The sequence below is a fragment of the Chiloscyllium punctatum genome, chromosome 44 (assembly GCF_047496795.1).
Source record: "Chiloscyllium punctatum isolate Juve2018m chromosome 44, sChiPun1.3, whole genome shotgun sequence".
In the NCBI taxonomy this organism is placed as follows: domain Eukaryota; kingdom Metazoa; phylum Chordata; class Chondrichthyes; order Orectolobiformes; family Hemiscylliidae; genus Chiloscyllium; species Chiloscyllium punctatum.
The window spans coordinates 31,793,438-31,821,191 of record NC_092782.1 but is presented as its reverse complement, the minus strand read 5'-3'; the positions used below and the strand labels follow the sequence as shown (position 1 = coordinate 31,821,191).

The 27,754-nt window shown below is 38.3% G+C and overlaps 1 protein-coding gene across 3 annotated transcripts; it reads right to left on the bottom strand.

Moving 5' to 3' along the window:
* Nucleotides 1-1,151: 1,151 nt before the first annotated feature.
* Nucleotides 1,152-27,754, bottom strand: creld2 (cysteine-rich with EGF-like domains 2). 3 transcript variants are annotated; one of them, XM_072562581.1, is made up of 10 exons: nucleotides 27,024-27,754; nucleotides 24,669-24,751; nucleotides 23,989-24,099; nucleotides 22,635-22,726; nucleotides 17,581-17,757; nucleotides 9,902-10,012; nucleotides 6,141-6,224; nucleotides 4,775-4,870; nucleotides 3,180-3,320; nucleotides 1,152-1,514 (listed from the first exon to the last, which is right to left on the bottom strand). In XM_072562581.1, exons 1-10 carry the CDS (start codon nucleotides 27,150-27,152, stop codon nucleotides 1,435-1,437), a joined length of 1,104 nt encoding a protein of 367 aa, XP_072418682.1. In that variant the 5' UTR covers nucleotides 27,153-27,754; the 3' UTR covers nucleotides 1,152-1,434. The 3 variants fall into 3 exon arrangements, with proteins under 3 accessions (XP_072418682.1, XP_072418683.1, XP_072418684.1); XM_072562582.1 differs by having other exon boundaries at nucleotides 1,152-1,511; XM_072562583.1 differs by having other exon boundaries at nucleotides 24,693-24,751.

The window sequence follows — 27,754 nt, the reverse complement described above, 5'->3', positions numbered from 1 at the left end:
AGCCAATGTTACTTGCCAATTATCAGCTCAAACCTAAGTGTTGTCCAGGTATTGCTGTGTATGAACAGAAGCTACTTTAGCGCATGGTGCTGAATATTGCGCAATCATTAGCAAAACGTTCCCAATTCTGAACTCATGACAGAACAAAGTTCATTGATACAGCAGCTGTTTGGGCAAGGACATGACCGTGAGGAACTCTTGCAGTGATGTCCATGGGCTTTTGGCAACGACAACCAAGTTCCTATGTATTTGTTACAACTCTAAACCAAATGAGAGTTTTGCCCTGACTCTCATTGATTCCATCTTTGCTTTGACTCCTTGATAACAAACTCATATTTACTGACAACACAGCAGATTTAATAACGGCTCCAATTTCCCAACACAGCAAAGTAGCTTATGATGCTGGATGCCCAGTTTTGTAAAGGTACACAAGTGAAACAGTGCAAAATGGACAGGAATATTTTCTGTTCAACATGTTTGTTTTGTACACAAAGCTATTTACACAAGCCCACAAACTTAATTCTTGCATTAAATATAAATATGGATTAGAGATTTGAAAATGAATATCAATTTTCCAATTAACTGCAACCCCAAGAATTCTCTATTCCAACATACCTACAACATATTTGAGACAATTGACACACATTTAATATTACGTTAAGCCATTTGAATGCAGGAGTGCCACAAACATTATTAAATAAGATTTCACTTTGCAGAATTGTTAATATCAAACACAAGGATCATAGTTCAATATAGACCCATTTTACAAATGCAGGTTGATTACAAACAATACCTTTTTACGTTAGACGGGGAAAAAAGGGAGTGAAAAATACTGGAATTGACCAACAAGTGAGTCAGTATTGAGGAGAATCAGAGATCAAAATGACAATCTGATCATATATAAATTAGTAGTTACAGTGAGAAAACCAGAATTACCACTTTATAATGTTCATTTAAAAACAACTCAACCTGTAGCAAACAAAGGTATAAAAATCACAACAAAAACAAAAGGTACATTCAAAGGTCAACTAAAAACTATTTAGAATTTAAATTTGCAGAAATGAGACTCAGTGCTCTTCGTATAAAGAGCATGTATCAAGGTTATAACTGTTAACCTTCCAGGTAGACATACAGACATCAAAAGCACTACAGTAGTTTTTCTTTCTTTTATTGACAAATTTGTTCCCATTAAAAAAGGACAAAGTGAAACTAAACACTTGTGACACAAAAAAAACCAAGAGCATTTTGACCCAAGTAGTTGAAAATGGAAACAGGCCCGGAACTGGCAGCTTTTGGTAATGTAAACAGATCCCATTGGCAACATGTTCAACTTTCTGGTTGAAAAATAACTTGTTTCTCATTTATCAATAGCAGTCCTTTTCAAAATATAACCACAGATTTCTATATACGAGAATTAATATGTTAAGCAATGCGTCAAAGATCTTCATGAGGATCAACATCTGCAAGAGCTTCAGGTTCGACAACATTCTGATCTTCAGAATCCTTCATTTCTGCTGCAAAATAAGAACAGTTATAAAAGAGAAAAGTTTCCATTGTCAATATTGGTCATAGCTTGGTCTAATAACTGATAGGTTTGTTAAGTCATTGGATGACTTTCTGACTTTGAGAGGGATAGTGTAAATTGTACGATAGCAAGTTGGCAGTCCTCTTTATGTCTCTCCTGATTTTTATTTCAACTGACTTCAAGAGTCAAATTTAAAATTACAAGACCAATAGAAGAAGTGAGCACAGCAGCCATCTTGAAGGAAAAGGTGCCGGAGAAACTGAAACAGTCTGAAAGTGGATAAATTACCCAGACTGGATGGACTACAACCCAGAGTTCTGAAGGAGATAACTGAGGAGAACATGGGGGCATTGGTAGTGATCTTTCAGAGTCACTGGAATCAGGGAAAGTCCCTGAGGACTGGACAATAGCTAATATAATACTGTTGTTTAAGATGAGTGGGAGGTAGAAGGCAGGAAATCATAGGCTGGTTAGCCTGACCTTGGCCACTAGTAAGATTTGAGATTGTGCAGTACTTGGAAGTGCATGATAAAACAGAGCCGAGTCAGTAGGACTTTGTGAAGAGGAGGTCATTACTAAGGGGATCGATGGTTATGGGGAAAAGGCAGGGTAATGAGTTTGCAAAACATTGATGAGCCAAATGGCATTATTCTGCTCCTATATCCTATGGTCTCCACAGAAGCAAAAGTAGGCCACTCAGTCCATTCAGTCTGTATTGCCATTCAATGAGATTATGGTTTATGCAATAATCCTCAAATGCATTTTCCTACCTTTCCCATATACCTTGTTCCTTTATTGTCTGTTCATCTCAGCCTTGAATATACTTCATAACCCAGCATCAACAGCTTTCTGTGGTAAAGAATTCCACAGATTCACAATGCACAGAGAAGAAGTTCCTCCTCATCTCTCTTGTACAACCCCTTATTCTGTGAATATGCGGTTCGGTCCCACACTCTTGCACACGGTGGAACAACCCTTCCATATTTACCCTGTCAAGTGCCCTAAGAATTCTGTGTGTCTCACTAAGGGCGCTTCTCATTCTTCTGTATTCCAATGAGCATAGGCCCAACATACTCAATGTAACAGGCTTCTTCTTTGAAAAAAAAACACACTTGGTGAACTCATCTGAGTTTGCACACAGATTGGAATAAAAATGGAAGTCAGCATTGCTGCTGCTCCCTTTGATGGCTTTATCACTTTCCTGCTGAAAACAAACCAGCAAATTCAATCTACACAACGTGTGCCGCAAATTCATATGAACAGATTTCAATTTATATTTTGCATCCAGTGAATGAACAAATTTAAGCTCACAGTTAATCTCCCTTCTTCCCAGCTCAGGCACATGCATATTATTGAAAAGACTGAGTGCACCACAAATAACTTGAGTGAAAATATCTGACAGTGGTACTGGTTTGGTCAGGCGTCAGAATACAAAAAACATACAAGGTGGTTTAAACCAGTAGAGTTAAACAAGTTAACAATCAAATCCTTTACAGTGCAGCTGAATTTTAGAATAGCAGTATTTTTAAACATTGTTAACACCAGATCGTCTCTGACAGTTAAATCTATTCTACTTACTTCCCTCAGCGGTTTGTCATATTGGTTTCTAAGTTAAATAAAAACACAAGTGAAGGCTTTAAACTTATTAGCCTACCTGATACTTTTATTTCTACACAGATTCCTTCTTGTTCTTTGTAGCCTTCACTGCACACACATTTAAAGCTGCCTTCAGTGTTAATACAGTCTTCATTTTCACGTGTACATACTTTATCATCCATGCTGCATTCATTTACATCTGAAGATAGCAAATATGAACAAAATTCAAAACAATGAAGACTACATTTTTTTTCATTAAAGGAAGTCCAATGCACAATGCCAGCCAGCTTTATGACTAGCCCAGTGTAAGATTCTCTTCTCTCAATTGTCCTTTACAAAGCAATGATCCTGATTGGGGAAAGTGGGTATGCAAAAACATTAAAAAGGCAAATAGGAGTTAAGTGCTTAAACAGTTTCAGTCTTTCTTTAGTGTGTAACACCATGCAACATTTGTGAGAAATTATTTAAACGGAACAGCAGTAAAACAATTTGGTTCTTCAGCATCATTTATGAAAGTTAGCGTTGATAAAATTGTTACTCAACATGCTCTCTTTTCCTTTGGAAAGGGTATATCAAAAACTCTTAAAAAAAACTTTATAGCTCCAATATACTGTACATTGGAGTAGGATGGGACTTACATTCCCATAAGGAGAAATTTCAAATCTACAATGAGTCGATAAGAGATGCAACCAAGGAAATGTCAAATATTTCCCCACAAACAAAGAGGGTCGGAAAGATAAGAGAATCGACCTGGTGCTCTTTTGTATGGCCAGTTGAGAAGCAACATTATACCTACAAACAGGTTTTGTCTCAGCCAAGATAATGCACATCTCCTTGTGGAAACGTATAGAAAAAAAACTGTAGCCAATAACAATAATAATAATAATAATAATAATAATAGTGAATCTTGATATTAATTGTGTGGACAAGCATCTCATCAATCCTATGGATCACCAGGAAGTCACTAACTAACATCTTTCCTCAAGTTTCACATCTGATAGTGCCTGTAACATTTATAGCACTCTCAGGCTAATTTTCATTGAAATGTAAAATTAAATACAATAAATGAACAGAGTTTGAAACTTGAGTTGGAGGAGAAGAAGGAACAAGATTAAGACACTTTTTAAAAACCTACGTTTAGAAATCTCAGAACAGGATGAAGTGATAATGAAAAAAAAAATCTGATATACTAAGTAGCATAATATTACTTAGAATGAAATGGATCATTTGCTCAAATAATAGCTACTAATATGGTCAGACCAGAAATGTAACAGGTGGTTAAGGTAATGCTCAGGCAGCACTGGGCTAACTTAGATCAAGTCTGCATTATTAAATGTACTATTGAATATATTTTGGCTCCATCCATAAATTGTCGGCTGAATATTTTTAAGCAAATCATGGTCTCCTGTATGAGAAGAGTTAACTCTCATGAAATACACACACAAAAAAAAATGGCCCTTTCTTGCTTCCTCTTCAATTTTCAAATTGTCTGCTTGATATAACCAGTTTAAACCAAAATTCAGGAAGTGATTTCTCCATTGAAGAGATATGATCCAAAAAAATCCCCACTGGCCATTAAACATCAGTAGCATGAAGCACATGCTACTCAAATCATTCTACGCTGATCTCATCAGCAATAAGTACATTCCATACCTATGCATTTTTGCTCTTCCAATGTGTACCCAGTTGTACAATTGATGCATTCTTCTGGGCTCCCTCCAGTACATGCATCACAAGCAACATCACAAGCTGAAAAGTATGAAAAATAATGTTAAATTGGCAGAATATTACAACAATAGATCAACTAACTTTAAAAGCTCAAACAACAATTTATGCAACTCCTTACAACTGAAACTTTTATTTCAATTTTAGAATAAATAGCATTGATATTTATACTAATTTCTTTTGGGTTACATTTTAATAACTCTCTGCTGTGTCCACATGATCAATTCATCACAAGCATGAATTAAAATTGCTCCTATTTTTAAAATATATGCTTGCTGTGAGAGTTCACATGCAATAATTTGAAGGATTACTCTCATTTGAATTTTACACTCATATTTTAGGACAGCGTGTCTAACCTATTCCACAGGAACACATTGCAATGCAGAGTTTTCACAAATTGAGCATAATGTTCAATCAGCATTTATATATTTTTCTTAAATTGTGTCTGAAGGTTTGAAAGTCCTGTTCTTTAGTCCATTGCCACACCAATGTTATGCATCTCAGGTATGATGATGGGTATGAATGTGATGTCTCTTGCAGTTTAATTGCTTTTAAACACTTATTTATCACTATTAAGCTGAAATGATCACTTTACTACTTCTCCAGAATTATAGTGGGATAGCTCAAGAATTCTGCACTGTAAATCCCATGACGCACACCTAAGCACCTCTTAAAATGAAAATCTTGGGCACTCTTGAAGTTCTGAGCTGCTGGACACGGCTATAACTTACCTTCATCTGCTGGCAACTAATCAAGAAGGTTTTAAAATCGTTTTCTGGAGGTTACATGTCCTTGATCACTATGTTTAATGTTTACTGATTTCTTAAATAAATATTGTTGCTGCAAGCTCAGCCTGCAATTCAACCAAAACAGACCTAACCAATAGTTTCCCTTAGTTATTTAGCATTATATGCAGAGCTTATCTTTTCTTCAGATATTTATATGGTTGCCTTTCCAGCATGGGTCATTAAATCAAGAATGAGAAATCAAAACAACTCTTTTTTTTCTCCGTTCCAGAGATGCCCTGACCAATTACTGCAAGTCATGTTCCTTAGTCCATTGCCACACCAATATTATGCATCTCCAGTATGATGATGGGTGTGAATGTGATGTCTCTTGCAGTTTAATGGCCTTTAAACACTTATTGATCACTATTAAGCTGAAATGATCACTTAACTACTTCTCCAGAGTTATAGTGGGATAACTGCAAGTAATTGGTTATGTATACAGGTTATTTGTGCACAATTTACATTTGAGAGGTTTAGTGAAACAAAGTTTGAAGTGACTAACATACCTTCACAGGAGTAGGACCCTTCTGTGTTTGAACAGTATGTGTGTTGTTTACAAGGTGTGGTTTCTGCCAAACACTCATCAACATCTACAATAAGTGGAAAGGTTCAATTATACAGTGGATAAGAGAGCAAACAATCTTCAACCTGGAGAACATGCTAAGTGCAAGAGCTGGTCTTTAAAACACTCATGTGCAACAGTAACATTACAAAAAAAAGAACAAAACAACTGAGGATGCTGAACATCAGAAACAAAACCAAACAAATTGCTGGAATATGTCATTAGGTCTGCCAACATCTGTGAAGACAAATCAGCATTAATGTTTCAGGTCTGATGACCCTTCTAAACAAATGATGGTAGCTACGAAACAGTTGTTTATTTATGCTGAAGATAGGGTAGTGGAATGGGTAGGAGTAAATGATACGTAGAAAAGAGTTGGAGTAGATAACTGTCAGCTTAGTAGAATGAATAGTTGCTAATGGGGAGTGTCTAATAGCATACCATGTGATAACAATGTGTATCGGGGTTGGGGAAGGGACATGGAAGAAAGTACCTCAAGCCCTAAATTGTTGAACTCCAATATTGATTTATTAATATTACAAACATTAGAAAGGATAGTCATTTTGCTGAAATGAGTTTGAGCACTTTCAACACAATCCCCATCAGAAGCACATCCACAATAGAACTGCTGCCAAATGCCACTATCTTTTTCAATCTTAGTCAAAGAAGCATAAAAAACTTTCATGTAGAAAGTGCTAAAACCTACACTGATGTAATGGACAAGTTCTGCTAAGTCTAGCTTCATGCCCATTGCTGAATACTCTATTTGGCTAGATTCCAACAATGGGTATGTAGAGTGGAAATAGTTTCTACCTCAACTGGTATATTAAAAACAAAAATTACAAAATAGTTCATTACAGAACCCATTAAAGTAGTTTCAGAGCCTCCTCCATATGTGACAGGTGACCCATTGTCCACTGAATAGTTAAAATGGAATTTTACCAAAGGCTCTATATTTATTATTAATTATTATTATAATAATACAATACAGCACAGGAACAGACCTTTCAGAACACCAAGCCTGCGCGGATTCCTAATCTTCATTTAGTGCGTTCCAAGCACCCACTAGCCTTTGAAATATTTTCCATGCACTTCTCCGCTAAATTTTCCCCCTCTCACCTTGAACGCATGCCTTCTTGTAATTGAGCTATCCACCCTGAGAAAAAGCCTCTGACTATCTACCCTATGTGTACTTCTCGTGACTTTGAAGACCACTATCAGGTCACCCCCTTATACTCCCTCTTTCCAGTGAGAAATAAAAATCAGTTAATCCAAACCCTCCTCATAACTAAAATTTTCCAGATTAGGCAATATCCTGGTGAACCTTCTCTACACCTTCTCCAAAGCATTCACGCCGTTCTGGTCGTGTGGCAACCAGAACTGTATGGAATATTCCAAATCTGGCCTAACTAATGTTTTGAACAGCTGGAACATTACTTTCCAACTTTTATATTCGATGCCCTGGCCATTAAAGTCAAGCATGCAATATGCCTTCTTGACTATCTCATCCACTTGTGTTGTCACTTTCAAGGATCGATGGACATTGACATACTGAGGGATCTGGGTCAATGCTCCTAAGGGCTCTGCCATTTATTCTAAACTTCACACCTGAATTTGATCTTCTGAAATGCATCACCTCGCATTTGTCTGGATTAAACTACATCGACAATCTATCTTTTTCCCATTGTGCCCTATGACAAACCTCCTCACTATCTGCAACTCCACCAATTTTTATTAAATCAGACCACCTACATTCAATAAATCTCACTTGATTTTTTTTGCAAGATGTTGCAGATAAATTGACTACAGTTAGGTTTTTAGGGAGCCTTCTAAGAACCTTCAAATACAAGATTTAGAATTAAGCTAAAACTAGGTTTTACAAGAAAGACCAAGAAACTTGATAAAAATTATTAAACTGGAGGCATTATACGTGCATGTGAACATGATTGGAGGAAGGTTAGAAACAGAAGGCAACCAATGAGAATCAGCACTTGGATAATTGTTTGTAATCGGGTTTTGAGAAGACTTGTAGCTCAGGTTGAGGTTCTGGATGCAGGTTTGCTCACTGAGCTGCAAGGTTCATTTTCAAACATTTCGTCACCCTGCTAGCTAATATGAAGCCTCTGTCCGGGGGCTCACTGAAGACGTTACCTAGTATGGTGATGAAACGTCTGAAAACGAACCTTCCAGCTCAGTGAGCAAACCTACAACCAGAAATTGTTTGTAATCTCGAAATATTATGTGGATAAAGAGAAACTATGGATATTGCAAGCCAATCAAGCTTAGCAAGGATGGCAGTGCAAGAGATACAGCAAAAAACTGTGAAGTGATTTGCATTCGCTATTAAATTGAGCACACATTTGGATCACTAAAAGAGAGGAATAAGTATAATGAATGGAGTCATCACCAATTAACAGAATAAAATAAAGAAATAGAAATATTAAATTGGTGCCCTTCCCTAAACAGAAATCAAAATTAAGAGTAACAATTTATGGCGTAGCAACATATTCTTCTGTTCAGAATTCAATCAAATCAAGACTATGATATGTTTTGAAATGAATGGTTTTCAGATGAGAGAGGAAAGATTTAAAAGGGACCTAAAGGACAACATTTTCACACGCGTGTATGGAATGAGTTGCCAGAGGAAGTGGTTGAGGCTGGTACAATTACAACATTTAAAAGGCATTTTAGATGGGCATATGATTAGGAAAAGGTTTAGAGGGATATGGGCCAAATGCTGACAAATTGGGCTCGTTTAATTTAGGTTATTTGGTCGACGTAGATGAATTGGACTGATGAGTCTGTTTCAGTGCTAGTTATCTCTATGAATATTTAAATGATATGAAAATTACGGTCTGGTATGGTGGAGACACGTTTAATTGAGACATTCAAGATGGTATTGCATGATCATTGAGGTAGAAATATTGTGCATGGGTACAGGAAGAAAGCAGGACATCGGTGCTAGATAATGTGCCCATTTGAAGAGCCGTTGCAGGCATGATGGGATGAATGGCCTCCTTCAGCGCTGTGACATTTATGCAATGTCTACCATTTAGTAAATGCTACATAAATTGAAAGCAAGTACACAATAAACATACTGTGAGCAATTGATCACTGTAATGCGATATTTGGATTGTTTCTGACAATGAATCAAGCAGTTGCAATTTGGTATTTTGTCAATACTTTCACAAAGTACATTCATGTCATCTGCTGGTAGAAAAATGGTATTACAACCATTTCTAATTAAATCTGTCCTGAATGTGTTTTTAATAACAAAATCTTCACTTACAACACTTCAAGACTATTCAATCTTCTACCAGTCCTAAATTATTTCTAAAGTACCATAAAGTTGAAAGGGATTTAAAAAGGTGTAGTAATATTTTAAAATCAATTAAAACAATCCAAGTAACTAAGTCTGTGAAACTATCAATTACAAAGGAACATTTGGAGAAATCTTCAGTCCATGTTAATCACAAAACCAACTGACTGCAACAATTGGAAGTTTAGTGACTGATAAATTGTGCTGTCCTTTAAGTTTATATAAATATTATTACAGTAAAGCTAATTGCATCATCAGCATTGAAGCATTTAGTTTGTTCGTGTCTGTGGTGCTAATGAATTCTAGACTTCTCAGACTTCTAAAAATGGGAGAGAGAAAGTAATATACCACAATGATCTGTACTGGAACAGTAAATGCATGCTTACCTACGCAAGTAACACCACCTTCATTAGTGCCAGTTTCTATCCAGCCACTTGCACATTCAGTGCAATTCTTGCTTGATGGACCAGTACACAGTTTGCAGGCGAGATGACAAGCTGTACAGAGTTCATAATATTTGTTACTTGCTTTGAGGCAGATCTATCCAGCTAATATATTGGTCTTAAACAATAACAAATATAAGGAATGGACTCCACCGCTATGCCAATCATGTTTATTCAACTGCAGCAATTCTAAATTTCATTTTCCTGCCTTTAAGTAAAATAACTTGCATTCATATAGCAGCTTTCACAACAGCAAAAGCATTTTACAGCCAATTGATTTTTTTTTAAAAAGTAGTCAGTGCTGCATTGTGGGAAACACAGCAGCCAATTTGCATTCTCTGTCTTAATAACCAATTCTTGGTAAGTATTCAATATTTGAATAATTATGCATGAAAAATTTGCCACTTGTAATGGTAATCCTCAATCTGGTACAAATTCTTCAACTAATGAAAACTACATTTTCTATGAAATTTTCCACAAACTTCCAGAGTTTTGAAATCCTCCATCAGATCCCAGCTGAATACTCTAGTACAATCGAAGTTTCACAATTGTTCCAACCTATACATTCCTGTAATCTTTAATTACTAGTATTATTCTAATGACTCACTGCTATCTAGCCCTTTCAACCATTTGGCCCATTAAACCTCCTCCAATATTCAATACAATCTTGGCTGACTCTCTCTCACACCCTTGTACCAATCAAACATCTTTAATTTCTAGAAAAGCACTCATTTATTTCTTAAATATATTCAGTGACAGCCTCAAGTAATACAAAATCCCATAGTTTCACCACCCTTTGAGTTTCTCTTCTTCTCAGTTAGAAATGGCCTACTCCATATTCTGAGACCATGATCCCTATTCTATAATCACAGGTTTGAACAGAAAAAATGCCTATCCAGCCCAATAGGTCCAGATCAATGTTTACCCTAGATACAAACCACCTTCCATCCTCCTTCATTTAATGCTGGTTATCTATGCTTCTATTCCTTTCTCCTCTCATGTTTTATCCAGCTTCCCCTGAAATGCAAAATGCTATTCGCCTCAATTAAATTTTGTCATGCAGAAATTCTATTCACTGTTATAATGAATAAATTTCTTTGAATTCTCCGTTGGATTTATTGGTGTTTTTCTTATGGATCGGCCCCCAAATTCTAGTCTCCAATGCAAGTAGAAATACCGGGTGGGATTTTCCTATGCCTGGAGCTGCAAGGGCAGTGCCAATAAAATTGGGGAAATACAGTGAAAACAACAAAAGAAAAATCAGAATCTCAACACTGAGAAAACAAGAGTCAGTGCTGGCAAATCACCAGCTTCTCCACATCCTCACAGCTGTTCTAACACACCACATCATGACACTGGGGCTTGGGAACACTCTGACTCTAAAGTTGACAGTTTTACGAAACCATGCAGGGCTACTGTGGAAGAGTCAAGAGGTCTCCTCAGAATGACTGGAACACTCTAGCAGAGTCCTGAAGTATAGCTCAGAAGGCGTGTGCTGGATCATTGTACATGCTCTCCTCTACGCAACTGGAGTGGACAAACATGGGTACAGGGTGTGGAGAAGAAATGTCCTGGGTGCAGAAAGAGTTGAGGGAAATTGACATCAGTCTTCAGAGAATGAAGATGAGGACGATTATCAGAACATTGACGGGGATGGTCGTCTAAAATAATGTGACAGAGCAATATATTGAACTGGAGAAGGCAAAGAAAACTACTCCCAGGATGAATGAGCTGGGTTCAATTAATAGTGCAACATCACCCCCTCCTAGTACAAAGGATATATGAATCTGCAGTTCATGGTGTTTTCTGTTGTTGAATAAATGTTTGGTTATCCATCTGATTAAATGTTTCATATTTTCAGTTGATCTCACTTTCAAGTATCTACTTTTACATGATCTACTAACATTAAAGAAAAAGCCTACTGAGATAATGCAGTAAATTACATGGCTAAGCACAGGGAGCTCTTAAAACTTCAATCAGTCCATGATGCCAGAGTGTTTGTAGTGAAGTGCCTCATGATAGGCAGCTCCCGACTTTCAACATCAGAAAAGCTAGGTTTTTAAAATGGCGTTAATGGTGTAAATGCTGCAAAGTCCCAGCAGTGGCAAACACTGTCCCTTCTCCTGGCGATTCAACAAGAAGGATGTCATACAGCTCAGTTGGAGAACTAATGAGCTGAAGTACAGAAGATTGCATGAAAAACGTCACACTGAGTCAGAGCAAACCAAGCGTCATGTATCTCATTTGATAAAACACCTTAAGTGCAAATAAGAAATTCAGCTCAACACCTATGTACCTTCTCTATCTAACACACAGATAATCTTTTAGACACCACTAGGTCATCCCTCAGTTTCCTGATGGGTATAATCCCTTATCTTTGAGGACGATGGCTCAGTGGTTAGCACCGCTGCCTCACAGCACCAGGGACCCGGGTTCAATTCCAGCCTCAGGTGGCTGTCTGCGTGGAGTTTGCACATTCTCCCTGTGTCTGCATGGGTTTCCTCCAGATGTTCCAGTTTCCTCCCACAGTCCAAAGATGTGAAGGTTAGGTGAATTGGCCACGCTACATTTCCCATAGTGTTCAGGGATGTGTAAGTTAGTTGCATTAGTCAGGGATAAAAGTAAGATAGAGGAACGGGTCTGGGTGGGTTATTCTTCATAGGGTTGGTGTAGACTTGTTGGTCTGAACTGCCTGTTTCCACACTGTGGGGATTCTATTCTAATTCTTCTTGCACTTTCCACAGTTCTTCTACATATGGAAGTTGCATTTTTTAAAGAAGTTCACTCATGAGCATTGCTGGCTAGTCACTGTTTATTGCCCACCCTAGATATGTTTGAGAAGTTGGTGGACAGTTGCATTCTTGAACTGCTGCAGTCCATATGCTGTAGGTAGACCCACAATGTCCTTAAGAAAAGAATTCCAGGATTTTGACCCAGCAACAGTGAAGGAACAACAACATATTTCCAAGTCAGAGTGGTGAATGGCTTGGAGAGGAACTTGCAGATGGTAATGTTGGCATGTATTTGCTGCCCTTGTCCTTCTAGAAATCAAGTAGTCGTAAGTTTGTAAGGTGTTAAGGATCTTTGGTGAATTTCTGCAGTGCACCTTGTAGAAAGTACAAACTGCTGCTACTGAACATCAGTGGTAGAGGGAGTGGATGCTTGTGCATGTGGTGCCAATCAGGTGGGCTGCTTTGTCCTGAATGGTGTCAAGTTTCTTGAGTGTTGTTGGAGCGGCACATCCAGGCAAGTGGGGAGTATTCCTTCAACACTCTAGACTTATGCCTTGCAGATAGTGGACGGGCTCTGGAGATTCAGGCAGTGAATTACCCGCTTTAGTATTGCTAGCCTCTGACTTGCTCTTGGATCCCCAATGTTTATATAGTGAGTGTATTTGAGTTTCTAGTCAATGGTAATACCCACGATGTTGATAGTGGGGATTCATTGATGAGTTGGTTGGATTGTCTTTTCTTTGCAATACACATTTCTTGGCATTTCAGTGGTGCGAATGTTGCTTGCCACTTGCGACTTCTGACCTTACGATGGAAGGAAGGTCATTAATGAAAGAAAGTTGGAACAAAGACATTATCCTGAGGAACTCCTGCAGAGATGTCCTGGAGCTAAGAAGATTGATCTCCAAGAACCACAACCACCCTGATTTGTGCCAGGTTTTACGCAACCAAGAGAGAGTTTGTCCCCATGTACCCATTGATTCCAGCCTTGCTCGGGCTCCTTGATGCCACACTCAGTGAAATCGAACCTTGACATCAAGGGCTGTTGTTCTCACCTCTGCAATTCAGCTCTATTATGCATGTTTGAACCAAAGTTGTAATGGGGTCAGGGGTCGAGTTGGCCTTGGTGGAACCCAACTGGGCGTCAGTGAGCAAGTTATTGCTAAGCAAATGCTGCTTGATAGCCCTGTTGGTGATACCTTCCATCACTTTCCTGATGATCATGAGCAGACCGGTGGGGCAGTAATTGGCTGGGTTAGATTTGCCCTGCTTTTTGTACACAGGACATACCTGGTCAATTTTCCATATTGTCGGTAGATGCCAATGAGTAGCTGTGTTGGAACATCTTGATTAGGGATGTGTCAAGTTCTGGAGCACACGTATTCAGTACTACTGCCAGAATACTGTCAGGGCCCAAAGCTTTTGCACTGTCCAGTGACTCCAACTGTTTCTTGATATCATGTAGAGTGAATCAAATTGGCTGAAGTCTGCCATCTGAGATGCTGGGACCAGTGGAGGAGAATAAGATGGATCATCCACTCAGCATTTCTTGCTGATGATTGTTACAAATGTTTTAGCCTTAACCTTTGCACTAATATGCTGGGCTCTTCCATCATTCAGATGGAGATATTTGTGGAGGCTCCTCCTCTATTCACAACTGGATGTGGCAGGAATGTTTGGTAGTTTCACCAGGTTGATACCTCTATTTTAGGTATGTGTGGTGTTGCTCTACTATGCAGAGCTACCAACATACTCTTCAAGTTTAACTTAATTTCTCTGCTTTTCCATTCTATTCCACTAGAAATGAACACAAACACTTTGTACGATATTTTTAAATGGTCTAATGAACCTGTGCTTCTAATCCCTCACCTCCATCCAAGGCCCTAAAGGAACCTTCCACATCCATCAAAGTTTTACCTGCACATCCACCAATATCATTTATTGTATCCGTTGCTCTCGATGCGGTCTCTTCTACATTGGGGAGACTGGATGCCTCCTAGCAAAGCGCTTTAGGGAACATCTCTGGGACACCCGCACCAATCAACCACACCGCCCTGTGGCCCAACATTTCAACTCCCCCTCCCACTCTGCCGAGGACATGGAGATCCTTGGCCTCCTTCACCGCTGCTCCCTCACCACCAGATTCCTGGAAGAAGAATGCCTCATCTTCCGCCTCGGAACACTTCAACCCCAGGGCATCAATGTGGACTTCAACAGTTTCCTCATTTCCCCTTCCCCCACCTCACCCCAGTTCCAAACTTCCAGCTCAGCACTGTCCCCATGACTTGTCCTACCTGCCTATCTTCTTTTCCACCTATCCACTCCACCCTCTTCCCTGACCTATCACCTTCATCCCATCCCCCACTCACCCATTGTACTCTATGCTACTTTCTACCCACCCCCCCACCCTCCTCTCATTTATCTCTCCACCCTTCAGGCACTCTGCCTGTATTCCTGATGAAGGGCTTTTGCCTGAAACGTCGATTTTACTGCTTCTCGGATGCTGCCTGAACTGCTGTGCTCTTCCAGCACCATTAATCCAGAATCTGGTTTCCAGCATCTGCAGTCATTGTTTTTACCTTCTAATTTTAGTCATTAGCATATCTGTAACTTCATATCCCTCTGATCCTATAACCCATTTATAGATTTATTCACCAAGGTGTATCCTTACACTTCCTATCACAGTACTGCACCATACATTTCTATACTGAATTCTGTGTGCTGGTCACATACCCATTTGATAAGTTTGTTATTGTCTTCTTATGTGTTGTTTCAGTCCTCCTCAGTACTAACTACACCCCTCCTCCTTTGGCTGATTACCTTTCATCCCTAGGACCAAGCTTTGCCTATCAATGCAGACAGACGCCAAAATTCTGTCCCTCTGAACTTGCGAATCAAGGAGGTCAAAGGGCCATGCTAAATTTGGGTTTCCTTCAGGTGTGAATCACTTCTGCACACAGGTCCCAACTGGCAACTTTAAAAAAAGGTCTGTAAAGCGAGGAAGATGCTGGATACATCCAGTCCTACTCTGTTTTCTATTTTGTTGGCTGTTCATTGTTTCTTCTCTCTTGGCTTCACATGTTCCAACTTTCAATCTGAGTCTACCTCAAAGTGTCTTTGAAAGTATCTTCCATGAATCAAATAGGTTTTTCTGAAATGCGGACAACCCGAACAACATGCAAGATTTCAACTTTAGTCTAATCAACATCTGACGTAAGCTCAATATGAATTTTTTATTTCTTTATTCAGTAACCTAATGTATAAAACACAAGATTCTGTCTTTCTATCTGCTTTTCACCCTCATAAGTTAAAAAATAATGCTTCTAAATCTCTTTATCACGGTGTTCCATCAATCGGCTCTGACTTTTAAGTCCCACAGAACTGAAAAGACATTTCGATCCGATACTTGAGAAAGTGTCAAACTAAGATGTGGTCTGCTCTCTAAGGCAAATACAAAATATCTCATGACACTACTCTAAAGATGAAGATAGTCTGTTGTCCTGGCCAAGATTTATCCCTCAAATAACATCACCAAAACACATTTGAAACATGTTGTCACACTAGTATTTGTAGGAACTTTGTGAACTTTCCTTTATTACAATGATTAGAATTAAAATGTACTTCATTGACTGAGATCCTGAGATCATAAAAGTGCTACATAAACGCAGATTTTCTTCCTTTTTCAATGTGGCCAGATAACTTTTTTCTATTTGTTCTACTCCAAAACGTAATCTCTTAGAATTCTATTTACTAACTACCTGTCCACTTGGAGATTTTTTTCCTGTAACTTCTGGCATTTGTTTGCACAGGCATGTGCCTATCCAACTTCTGAGTATCAATGACACTACAGCAAGACACCTTTCGAAAAATGATACATTGGAATCAGAGGCACATACTGGGACTGCATCAAAAGGGGGTCAGGGGTTTCAATTTAGTGCACACACTTGCTCATTATTATATTTGAGATATCTGCCACAGGATTCTGGAAATTAATGCAAAACACCATCTAACATTTAATGCTGAAGATTTACTGCTCCCACACTGCAAACCTTTGGACATTTTAAGACCACTTCCTCAGCTATACATCATATAAAACTTCTAAATTCAAAAATAAAATAAACAGCTTGAAACTGAAACATTTTCATCACAAAGCAGAAGTTAATTGTTAATCATTTCCTTTGAAGAAAGATCTGGATTTTCTTTTTTTGGTAGTTTCAAATGAGTATCTGATTACTGAACATTTAACATCCCCAGTATCAAACATTCAGGATATGGCTATTGTAGCATAGTGTCTCTCTAGGGCAGCACAGTGGCTAGCACTGCTGCCTCACAATGCCAAGGACCCAGGTTTCATTCCACCCTTAGGCGACTGTATGGAGTTTGCACATTCTCCCTGCATCTGTACGGGTTTCCTCCTGATAGTGAGATTTCTTTGGTTTTCCACAGATTGGCAATGCTAAATTGCCCATTGTGTCCAGGGATGTACAGGACAGGTGGTTTAACCATGGGAAATGCAGACTTAGAGGGATAGGATAGTGGGGTAGGTCTGGATGGGCTGCTCTTCGGAGGATTACCGTGAGCTCAATGGCTGAATGGCCTGTTTCCACACTGTAGGGATTCTTATCCCAAAGTTTGAAAGTCTGTTCCAGTAATGTGTCATAACGTTTCTGAATCTTAACGCTAAACACTACACCACTAAACAAATTACCAGGTTAGTTTTTCATCACTACTTGTGGGACACTACAGTATTGCACAAATGAGCACCATGTTTGTTCACTGATCAAATGGCACAACTCAATAAGTAATCAATTGATGGTGAGCCACTTTGGGGTAATCTAATGATGCTAAAGAACTGACTGAAGAAAACTTACATATTCAGTTCAAACTTACCAGTGCAAAGAGAATAGGTTTCATTCTGGAATTCACTGTAATAACCGTTTGCGCAGTCTAGACAGTCTTCGCCTTTGTATTCCTTGGTACAACTACAAGAGCCATCACCAGTCCGTGTACCATCGCCATTGCATGAACCATGCCCATTACAGGGTCTATCAGCACCGCCAGGACATTCTTTAAACACAAAATACACCTTATTAAACACACGGGAGCCACTTGAGAAATAGAGGTTGATATTGTAATTTGCTGGACTTCAAGATATCACTGTCCATTATTTTAATCTCTCCTAAGCTAGTGATGCAGAATGGAATAGTGTTCCAGAGTTAATGACAGGTCTCCATTACATCAGCCTAATGACTGTTCTGTATGAGATTGTAAGTGGAGTAATAACAACCTTTTAGACTGTGGGAGTATTTAAATCAAACTTTCTCCTCACATGCAGTTACTGTCAATGGCCACTAGATACACAGTGATCCAAGACGGAAACTCCAGTTATTATCAATGTACAAAACAACCAAAGCCCTCATTACTATCCTTGCTGTAGCCAGCTCAGCAAACACAAAGGGTACACACACTTGATCCATATCAGTCAGAAGTACAGCACACTGCATTTATCTATGGAGTCATCAGGAAGACTGATTAATGTCCTGTCTAAAAAACTAAAGTTACAGTAAATAAAGCAGATAGGATATTTTAGTCACAATGTACTTACCATGCTGGATATGTTTTAGTTTTGCTAACAATAAAGACACAACAGAATCACATACAGCACAAAAAAATGTACAATAATGATTCCGAAAAATACTAATCAAGCAGGTCCACTAATGGCATGTGAGATAACATGTGGTATTTGAGATGGATGGCCTGCTGATGTGGCTGATCTAAGTGTTTCATTTGGCAACAGTGCCCCTTAGATGCAAACCGCTATCAGATGACCTGTGCGAGAAAGTGTTTGGGCGTACTCTTAAAAGTGGCTAGTCAGCCAAGTTCATATTTATTTTTGCAAGGTTTGTGAAGGTTCGTAGCTCAGGTTGAGGGTTAGGGTGTTGGTTTGCTCACTGAGCTGTAGGTTTGATATCCAGACTTTTCACTACCTGGCTAGGCGACCTCCAAGTGAAGCGAAGCTGTTGTCCCCTGCTTTCTATTTACATGTTTGTCCTGGATGGGGTTTGTGGTGATGTCATTTCCTGTTCGTTTTCTGAGGGGTTGATAGATGGTATCTCGACCTATGTGTTTGTTTATGGCGTTGTGGTTGGATTGCCAGGTCTCCAGGAATTCTCTGGCATGTCTTTGCTTAGCCTGTCCCAGGATAGGAAATGACATCACCACAAACCCCTGGAACCCCATCGAGGACAAACATATAAATAGAAAGCAGGAGACAACAGCTTTGCTTCACTTGGAGGTCGCCACTGATGATGTTACCTAGCCAGGTACTGAAACATCTGGATATCAAACCTACAGCTCAGCGAGCAAACCTACACCCTAAACCCTTTCATACTTATTGTTGAGCCTCATACCAGAAAACATTGCCAGTTGGATGAGGTATGAGGACAGCCAATGCCAGTGAAACCATACCTCAACGTGAATCAATGCCCCCTGTATAGGATGCAATAAAATTGAAGTAAGAGAAAAATAAAGTCAGTTCATAACTGCACATGGAAAATACAACATGTGAAAAGTAATCTCCCACTCCAGTTATCAGTCAAATACAGTTCAATAGAGACAGCATCTATCAGCTTCTATTTATTCAGGATGTATGCACCTTACAGTTGAGCCTAGACTCTATTTTAAAGTCCACTTGCTTTTAATGATATTGGATATTAACCTGCTGTGAGAAATTAAAAGCATGATGCACGTAAACATTGTTTACAAGCTGACCATTCACTGCTGTCTATCAGCCCTGGATATTAAATAAAAATACCAATCAGGGAAGAAGCAGGCAAAATTAAAGAAAACAAAAACAACTGTAAAGCAGGGCTCAACATGCAAAGGGGTGGTGGGTGAGTCCACCCCTAAAAGTGCCTGGGAAAAATCGATTCCAGGGGGCAAGCAATCAGAGAAACGTGACCCTTGTAAGTAAGTGTAAGGGAATCACAGGCTTGTTCTCTCCTGCGTAATGCTGATGGGCTCACTAGTAAAACTATCAGCAAAAGCCATCAGAGAAACAACCTGGGGCTGGTGAAGCAAGCAGGGATGTAAATGCTGATGATGGAAGGTTTAATAGGGGAGGGTCAAGATGCCTTTTTACCTGAGCCAAGAAACAGCCACTTTTATTTTGTTAGGGCTGGAAACCACTCTTTTGGTGAGGTTGCCAGCTGCAAGGTCTTGGGGAGGTGGGAGGATTTGGACGGCAGAAAGACTGCATAGAAAATTGGGAGAGGGAGACTGCGAAGAAGTTAAAACAATTTTAAACTTATCAACAGAGGAGTGCTCCGCTAACTGGAAATCAGACAAATTTGATATCACCAAAGTCCTGAATTACTTGCAAATGAATGCAATTTCTACATCTTTTGTCCAGAAGCTACTGCATGGGGAAAAAATGCAATGGATGCTGTTGTAATGAACACTCAATTGTTAAATTTAAATCTGAAATTGAGATGCAGTAAGAATTGCTTGGTTAAAATATTCCAGCTCTGTGAACATGCAATGGAATCATTAGCTGTGACTTGTAGAGTATGTTTAAGGTGATGGTTTTGTGTTGCAGAAACATGTATTAGTGGTTTTGAAAATAAAACTTGCCAACTTACGCCTGCGGCCTTGCATAAAGCTAAATACAGCAGTATCCGAGAAATGAATGCTTTCCCTGTGGGTTGTAAATTTAATGTTTAATGGACAGTTAGTAAATTAGGTTATTGATGAGTTCTTCTAATTATTATGACATGAAGGGGAACCCATCTGTTAATTAAACTAAACACCCAGAAAAGCTCACCTCCTCACGTAATCTGTTAAAATATAAGTGACAGAGAACTCCCAAATTTCACTAAAGAAAATAATATCAATTTATCTTTTCAACTCTATTCACTATTCTAAGTCCCCTTTTCTCTTAATTGCTTATTATCTACCTCCAACTCTATAACAATATGCTGTTCCAATAAGACACTTATTAAGATTACATCAACTTAATTTCAAAGCCACACAGCCGCTGTTGGCTTCATTGCTTTTCTGCTTCTGGCCGAGGATTTCCCTGGGTCATTTTCTTTCTTTTAACTGCAAATATGTTTCATATGAAAAGGCTTCTTTGATAGAGAGTATTTCCTAATTTCTTGGAGAGCAAGATGTTAGATCTTCAGGCTTATCTGTCTCGATGGCAGTTGCTTTCTCTAATTTTCAAAATGCACATATTTTTATACCCCAACATCGGATCATGTCATTAGTTCGATGTTGGCAAAACAATAAATTCACATTCGATTCGGTTTTAGTATCCTGGGGCAAATTTAAACTGATTTGATGACAATTTGAATTTAACCAAACAGCAACCAAAACTTAAGGATCTATTTCACAGCCAAATGTTACATATTTTCGATTTTCCAACACACTCTGGGACTGCCATCTAGTCTTCTACATAGGTGCTTGTGAGTTCTCAGTTCAGAACAACATTCTCTTTCTCATGAAGGTACAGTACACACTTTCAACTTCATAATGTAAGTCTATTGCTGTATGAGTCTAAACACCACATATGTCAACAGAAGTACAGAAATTCATGTTACTATTAATGCTATGTCATCTAATAAAGGAATTAGTTTGAATGAAAAGGTAATCCCTATAAAATCTCAAGAGGAGTCACCAAGAAAAAGAAAGTTTCATGTTATGTTATAAAATACCCATTAATTTGGCAAATCAATACAATTAATTTGTTGAGTGGAATTTTACTCTCCATTTCTTAATAAAACCCCATTGGACTGCTTGGAACATGGAACTGTTAATTGGTGTTTATGACTACTTCATTGCTTCAAATAACATTTGGTCTCTACTTTAATCTGGTGTAGTGTTTGTCAGTCAGCAACATGCTTTGCATATGGTTCAAAGTAAATAAACGGGTCTTAATAACATAGGATCAAATTTTCTGCTGGCCAGAGATTTATTGTGTGAACATAGATCAGAATTGCACAAGAGGGTCCCTGCGGAATTATCACCGTAGCACACGCTGAAGGAATTGCCCAGGAAATTGACTTTTCCAGAAAAATGAGAGTTTGGAGGATTCCAATGAAATTAAGCAAAATAATTACGCAGGCTGCCTTCGGATCTGTCCCAAGCTCCTGGTCCGGCACCACCGACATTTGATTAGATCCCATCATCTCCCTCTCACGAGAAACCATTCTCTACTAGAACAAACCAAACAGCTTACTGGACCCAACCCAGTGCTAGTGTCAAAACTCCCAGCTTCATCAATTACCCTCCCCACCAAGCTAACCCGTGTTCTCCTACCATAAATACCTATCTGTCCCCTTGACAGCTGGTATCATACCCTCTCCCCAACTCTCACCATATCCAGTGGCACCTATCCATCTGGCACGCTGCTTACCTGGCCCCTACCACCCTAACCATTTGGCACCCAAACCACCCAACACCTTAACATCACACTTGCCCTGTGTCAGCAGCTATCAAAGTGGCTACCAGGACCATTAAACTTCAAATTATGGCAACTGACTGCTGGGTAAAGGGAGAGTGGTTTGCCTTCCTCTTACAGTTCTACATTACAAAACAAAGCTGTCAGAATGGAATGACACCTCCAAACTTCTGAGGGGAGCTGTGATCAGAATCTGCTCTCAGATCTGCAGAGCTCCCTTCTTTAATAGAAAATGGCCTGTGTGGCAACCTATAGGGATTGCCTCTCATTGAGAAACAGATTATGGAAGGAATCTGCCGAACTATAAAAGAGAGGTTAGTTAAGCATTCACACCATTGAAAAGGGCATTTTATTAAAATGCACTAAGGTGCCAGACATTTGTTTCAGGAAGAAACTAATTGTACAAATTTGAACTGAATTAAGACAACGTTTAAATCATGTTACAAATGATGCTTATAAATGCTCAGAAAATGAATTACAGTACCAACGCAGTCGACACCAAAGGTACCAGCAGGACAGCAAGCTTTAATTGTATCCACGCAAAACCAGAGGAAGAAATTAGGATGATTTTTCTGCCTGCAGTTAAAAAGAATGATTTTAAACTTGAATGAAACAAAGTGATCATATACAAAACAAAGAAGGTGATTCAGTCCATTTAGCGTGTACTAGCTTTTGAAAGGATTATTCAATTCATACTATTCCTTTCAAGTTTTCCTGAAATTCTTTACATATCCATTTTCTTCTTGAAAGATGTTTTCTGACAAACACTCAACACAATTACAGCAATTACAATATAATAATTAGTCCTTCAGTGAAAACATCATTAGGCATTAAATATAAAAGTTATGAAACATGTCACTGAAGTCAAACCTAACTCCATTTTGAATAGATACTGGACAAAAATAAAAGAACATTGTAACCGATTTAACACAATACCAATAATTTTGTTTATTTTTTTAATTATAATGTTTGGAGGAATTTATTTGTTTTTGAACCAGTTTAGGAATGATTCTGGTATCCAGACACTTCAAAATTCTGGTCCACTCAGAACCTATGAAATGCACTAGAAATCAGTTCAATTGTTGAAAGGAATTTTTGAGAAGTAAAAATCTGTACAGTCTTTGTATTTTAATAAAAATTGAAATTTCAGATCCATGAAGAAAACTGCACCAGCGATCTTAGTGAAAAAGAAACAAACTTTTTCTGTCACTCAGATTTTCAACGAAGCAAGATTATAATAATTCAAAAAAATTGTCAAATTTTTTTGAGTTATCCTATCTCAACTAATTCAAACATAGGTCACTTGAATTAATCTCATCCTCTCTGTGTTAGAGAAAATCAAATCAAAAGTAGAACCAAACTTGTAACATGTTACTACTAATCAGCAACTCCTCTTGGAAAACAAGTGCATCTAGATGTTAGATAGAGATATGGTCAAATCAGAAGTGATACCTTAAAAAGTATTGCTTACTGACAACGTTGGCACAGAGCAAAGTACAGTTTTATAGTGCTTGTGTTGTAATAGATTTCAAAATATTTTCTAATCTAATTAAGAAATGTTAGATATGAAGTCGGAGAGAGAATAAAAACAAGACCAAAAAGTAGGGAGCAAAGTGACAAAGAAGAGAAAGGTAGCCACACAATTCTTGAGATCAAACTTGTACTGACTGCGTATACAACCAATCGTGAAAGGAAAGGGAGAGAACAGATGGAGTGAGAATCAGGGCAAGGAAAGTATATGGAAGCACAAGAGAATGTTACAGACTCAAAAAAAAAAATCCAATTATGTCACAGATTTAATAATGAAAAGAAAATTATTTAATAATTAAGAAACTTACATTGTGAACCACCAACGCTCGATATACTCTTCATTGGTTTCCACCATAAGATTACATTCAAATTCAGAATTCTCACACAGGGACTCTATAATCTCTACAAGACGGGTCTCACTAAATTAAAAAGAATAGTTAAGATCAAAAATAATATTCTGCTCAAGTACCCAATTAACAATCCTACCCTCTGATTTAAATGTGCAACATTCCAAAATGTATATTATTCTTCACATAATTGTATTGTTTTAGAAATTCTATTATCGCGCAAGTATGTAATATTGTAACTACTTTCGTTTTCCGCACATTTACTGAACTCCAGTAGCTCAATTTGGTATTAATTAGATACAAATAAGTGAAAGTAACTCAATTCCTTGACACAGGTGTTTGTAAAAAACAAACTCTATGCCACATTAGAATGGTCAAGTCTGGAGATACAAAATCTTAGAGAAATATTTCAACAAATGAAGCAAGACAAGGTGGAGTTCGTTATTATTGTGCAATCCAAATTTGGAGACAGGACTGAAGATAATTGTAGAAGTCATTTCAATTCTTAATATTTATTGTACACGAAGATATTTCTAAGACAATTCAGAAGGAGAAGTCTTCAAAACATTATAGGCCAAACAATGTGATGCTTACAAAGTTACCCCACAGCTCAACTTATTATAATCTTCATTCATACCTACCTGAATTCATACTTTGACAAATACCTTTCTTCCCAGTCTGTATTTCCACCACCAAAATTCTTTCTGGAGGTATCTTCTACAGCCTAATTTTGAAAAATGATCATTTTCAAGTAATTTTGTACTTTATCTAGTTGCAAATAACATAGACATTAGGGCGGAGATATACTACTAATACTGCATTTTGCTTTATCTATCGACATTTGTGCACCATTTGACCCATTATTACTCAAGTTTGAAGCACAAAAGTGTTTGCATCACTGTCCTCTCAATCCCAAAGCAATATTCTCAGGCACATATACATTCTTGATCAACTCTTGAAATTAAACAGAGAGCACAGTTTTACTCAATACAGTTTCTGCAATCTATTTGTTTATCTGAAAGGATTCCTCCATCCCCAACAAAAAGAGGAATTTTTAAAGCACTGATGGCCCAAATTCCAAAATTGTATACAACGGATTAATTGGAGCAGTCAGCTACTGGATAAGGCATGAAGGTGAGATGAAAAATTACATTCAAAGATGTTTCTTCTCCTTTCACACCTATTCATCATTAGAGCATATTCGAACTAGTTTTCAGGGCTATACTATCATAAATCAGGTCTTGCCCATTAGCTGGATCACTGACTTAGGGACCTCTTTACTTCCTCCTCTCTAAAATACTCCAGTAAAAAGTTTTAAAACCATCCAGAAATGAACAAACTATATAACATGTAAATAGTTAGGATCCAACACATGATTTAACTAGCTATACCATGGAGAACAAAACTATTGGCTGCTTGCCCACAGAGTAATTAAGCATCATGTGTTAAATTCAAATCTTGTATAAATATTAAAATCTAACCAAGACAATGCATACACTTTTTTTAATGCAATGCTATCTAAAAAAACAATACATCAAAAGAAGTTAAAGTGCTATTGTTCCTTACTTGTTGAATAATGAAATGCCTGTTCAAACAAATAAGAACTTTATTGTTGAACTCAAGCTAATCTTAGATTCAAGAAACATGATCTGGACATTCAGGAGATGTAATCATACATTAATGATAAAATTAAAACCACTCAAAAACTCAAACACACCACTGAAAATTATGTGTTGTTCTAACCTTTGAGATGAATTTGCATGGATACACATACATTACAAGGAAAACTGCCAAAATAACATCATTGAACACTTTACTGCTCCACTGTGAAGGACATATTTCAAATTCATTTTGGTGTATATACACAAATCTTAATACACTAGTTAAGCATTTATAAAAAGAATGAACAGGACATTCAGCTCAAATAGAATCATACAGCACAGAAACAGATCCTTCAATCCATCCAAATTATGCTGACCATAATCTCAAACTAAACTAATCCCACCTGCCTGAGCTTTACCCAGATCTCTCCAAACATTTCTTATTCATGTACTCATCTATATGTCTTTTAAACATTGGAACTGTAGCTGCATCCACCACTTCTTCTGAAAGTTTATTCCACACACAAACCGCTTTCCGTGTAAAAGAAAATTAGCCCTCGTCTTTTTTAAAACTTTTTCCTCTCACCTTAAAAAATACCCACAAGTCTTGAAATCCTCCACTCTAGGGAAAAGACACCTGCCATTCACCTTATCTGTGCCCCTCATTATTTTATAAACCTCTATAAGGTCACCTCTCAACCTCATATGCTCCAGTGAAAAATGTTGGAGACAAAAAAAACTGCAGATGCTGGAATCTGAAGTAGACAGGCAAGAGGCTGGAAGAACACAGCAACTCAGGCGGCAGGAGAAGGTACAGAAGTCGATGTTTCAGATGTAACACTTCTTCAGGACCCAGCCTATCCAGCCTCTCCTTGTAATTCAAATCTGTATCATTGAATCAGATCATACTTAATCTGTATTTTAACTCAATGTACACAACTTAATTCTAAATTTCTTAATAGTTTTTACATAACAAAAACCTTTCACATTGTTAAAATGTTCAAATAGGCCAGCCTTAACATTTTTAAGAGTTCCGGATTTATTACACCTTTCATCTGAAGACGTGTTTCACAACATCACTGCTGAACAGTCTAAGTCTAACTTTTAGAATATGACCTTACATAGTCCCTGCCAATGTTCCCGCAAACACTTTCAATTCATCATTTTGGTCCATCTCTGCATTTCTTAACATCTGTACATTTTTACTGTGATTCGCACTTTAACTAGTTAATTTTTTTTTGACAATTATATACCCTATAACAGCCAGATTTATCAACGTTAATGTGATAATAACTTTCTATTTACAAGGACCAGTCACGGGTGGTGGCTATTTAAACTGTTGCGATTTTGAAACAGTAAACAGCATCAGGAACCAGAAACAGGATACGTACTCACCTTTAAGAAATTGCTTGCTATCTTTTTGCAAGTGGGACAAGATAACTTGTCATATGTTGATGACAGACAACATACCAGCAACAATCCAAGTAACAGAAGAGTGTGGAGGCTTTTGTTGGACCAAACCATTTTCCGACTATGTCTATAATACAAACTTCAAAAAGACTCGGCTGAGAAAAGGTAAGAAAGGACAACAGCCAGTGGCAGTGCTTACGTACAACTATTTCACTCTGAATTATTAACTATAAAGTCCAAAACTTTAATGCAGGGTTTAGTCTGAACTGAGTTTCTCTAGCAGTATGCAGGTGTGTGCGGGAGTGATCAGAAAGTTCTGAGCAGTTAACCGTTGCCTCTGGATGCAACAGCACAGTCCCAAACTGTGGCAGCAATCAAGTGATCAGGATAAAGCTAACGGTGCCTTCTTCTCTGCAGTGAATGGCTGCAAGCTGTCTCCTTCCTCAGTGCAGGAGCTGCAGAGCCATTGAGTGGTCGGGAGCTGTCCTTGTTCACTGTACCTGAATCCAGCCCCGGGCCACGCGCTACACTAGTCGCTACACTGCCGGCTACACTCACCGGCGTTCCAATACAGGCACTCCGGACGTTCCAAACCATACAGCCCACCTCCCTCCCGCCACCCCATTGGTCCACGTCGCTATCCATCAGCGGAACCGCCAATCAGCCTTCGACACGCTTAGAGCGTTCGCGCAAACACGTGGAGGTCCTCTGGCAAC

Coding starts and splice junctions, on each gene's coding strand:
- creld2 (XM_072562581.1), bottom strand. CDS start 27,152: ATGGTTTGGTCCAACAAAAGCCTCCACACTCTTCTGTTACTTGGATTG. Junction 10,013..17,580: donor AACCTATTCTCTTTGCACTG/GTAAGTTTGAAC, acceptor AACTCTGTACAG/CTTGTCATCTCGCCTGCAAA. Junction 6,225..9,901: donor AGGTGGTGTTACTTGCGTAG/GTAAGCATGCAT, acceptor CACTTATTGTAG/ATGTTGATGAGTGTTTGGCA.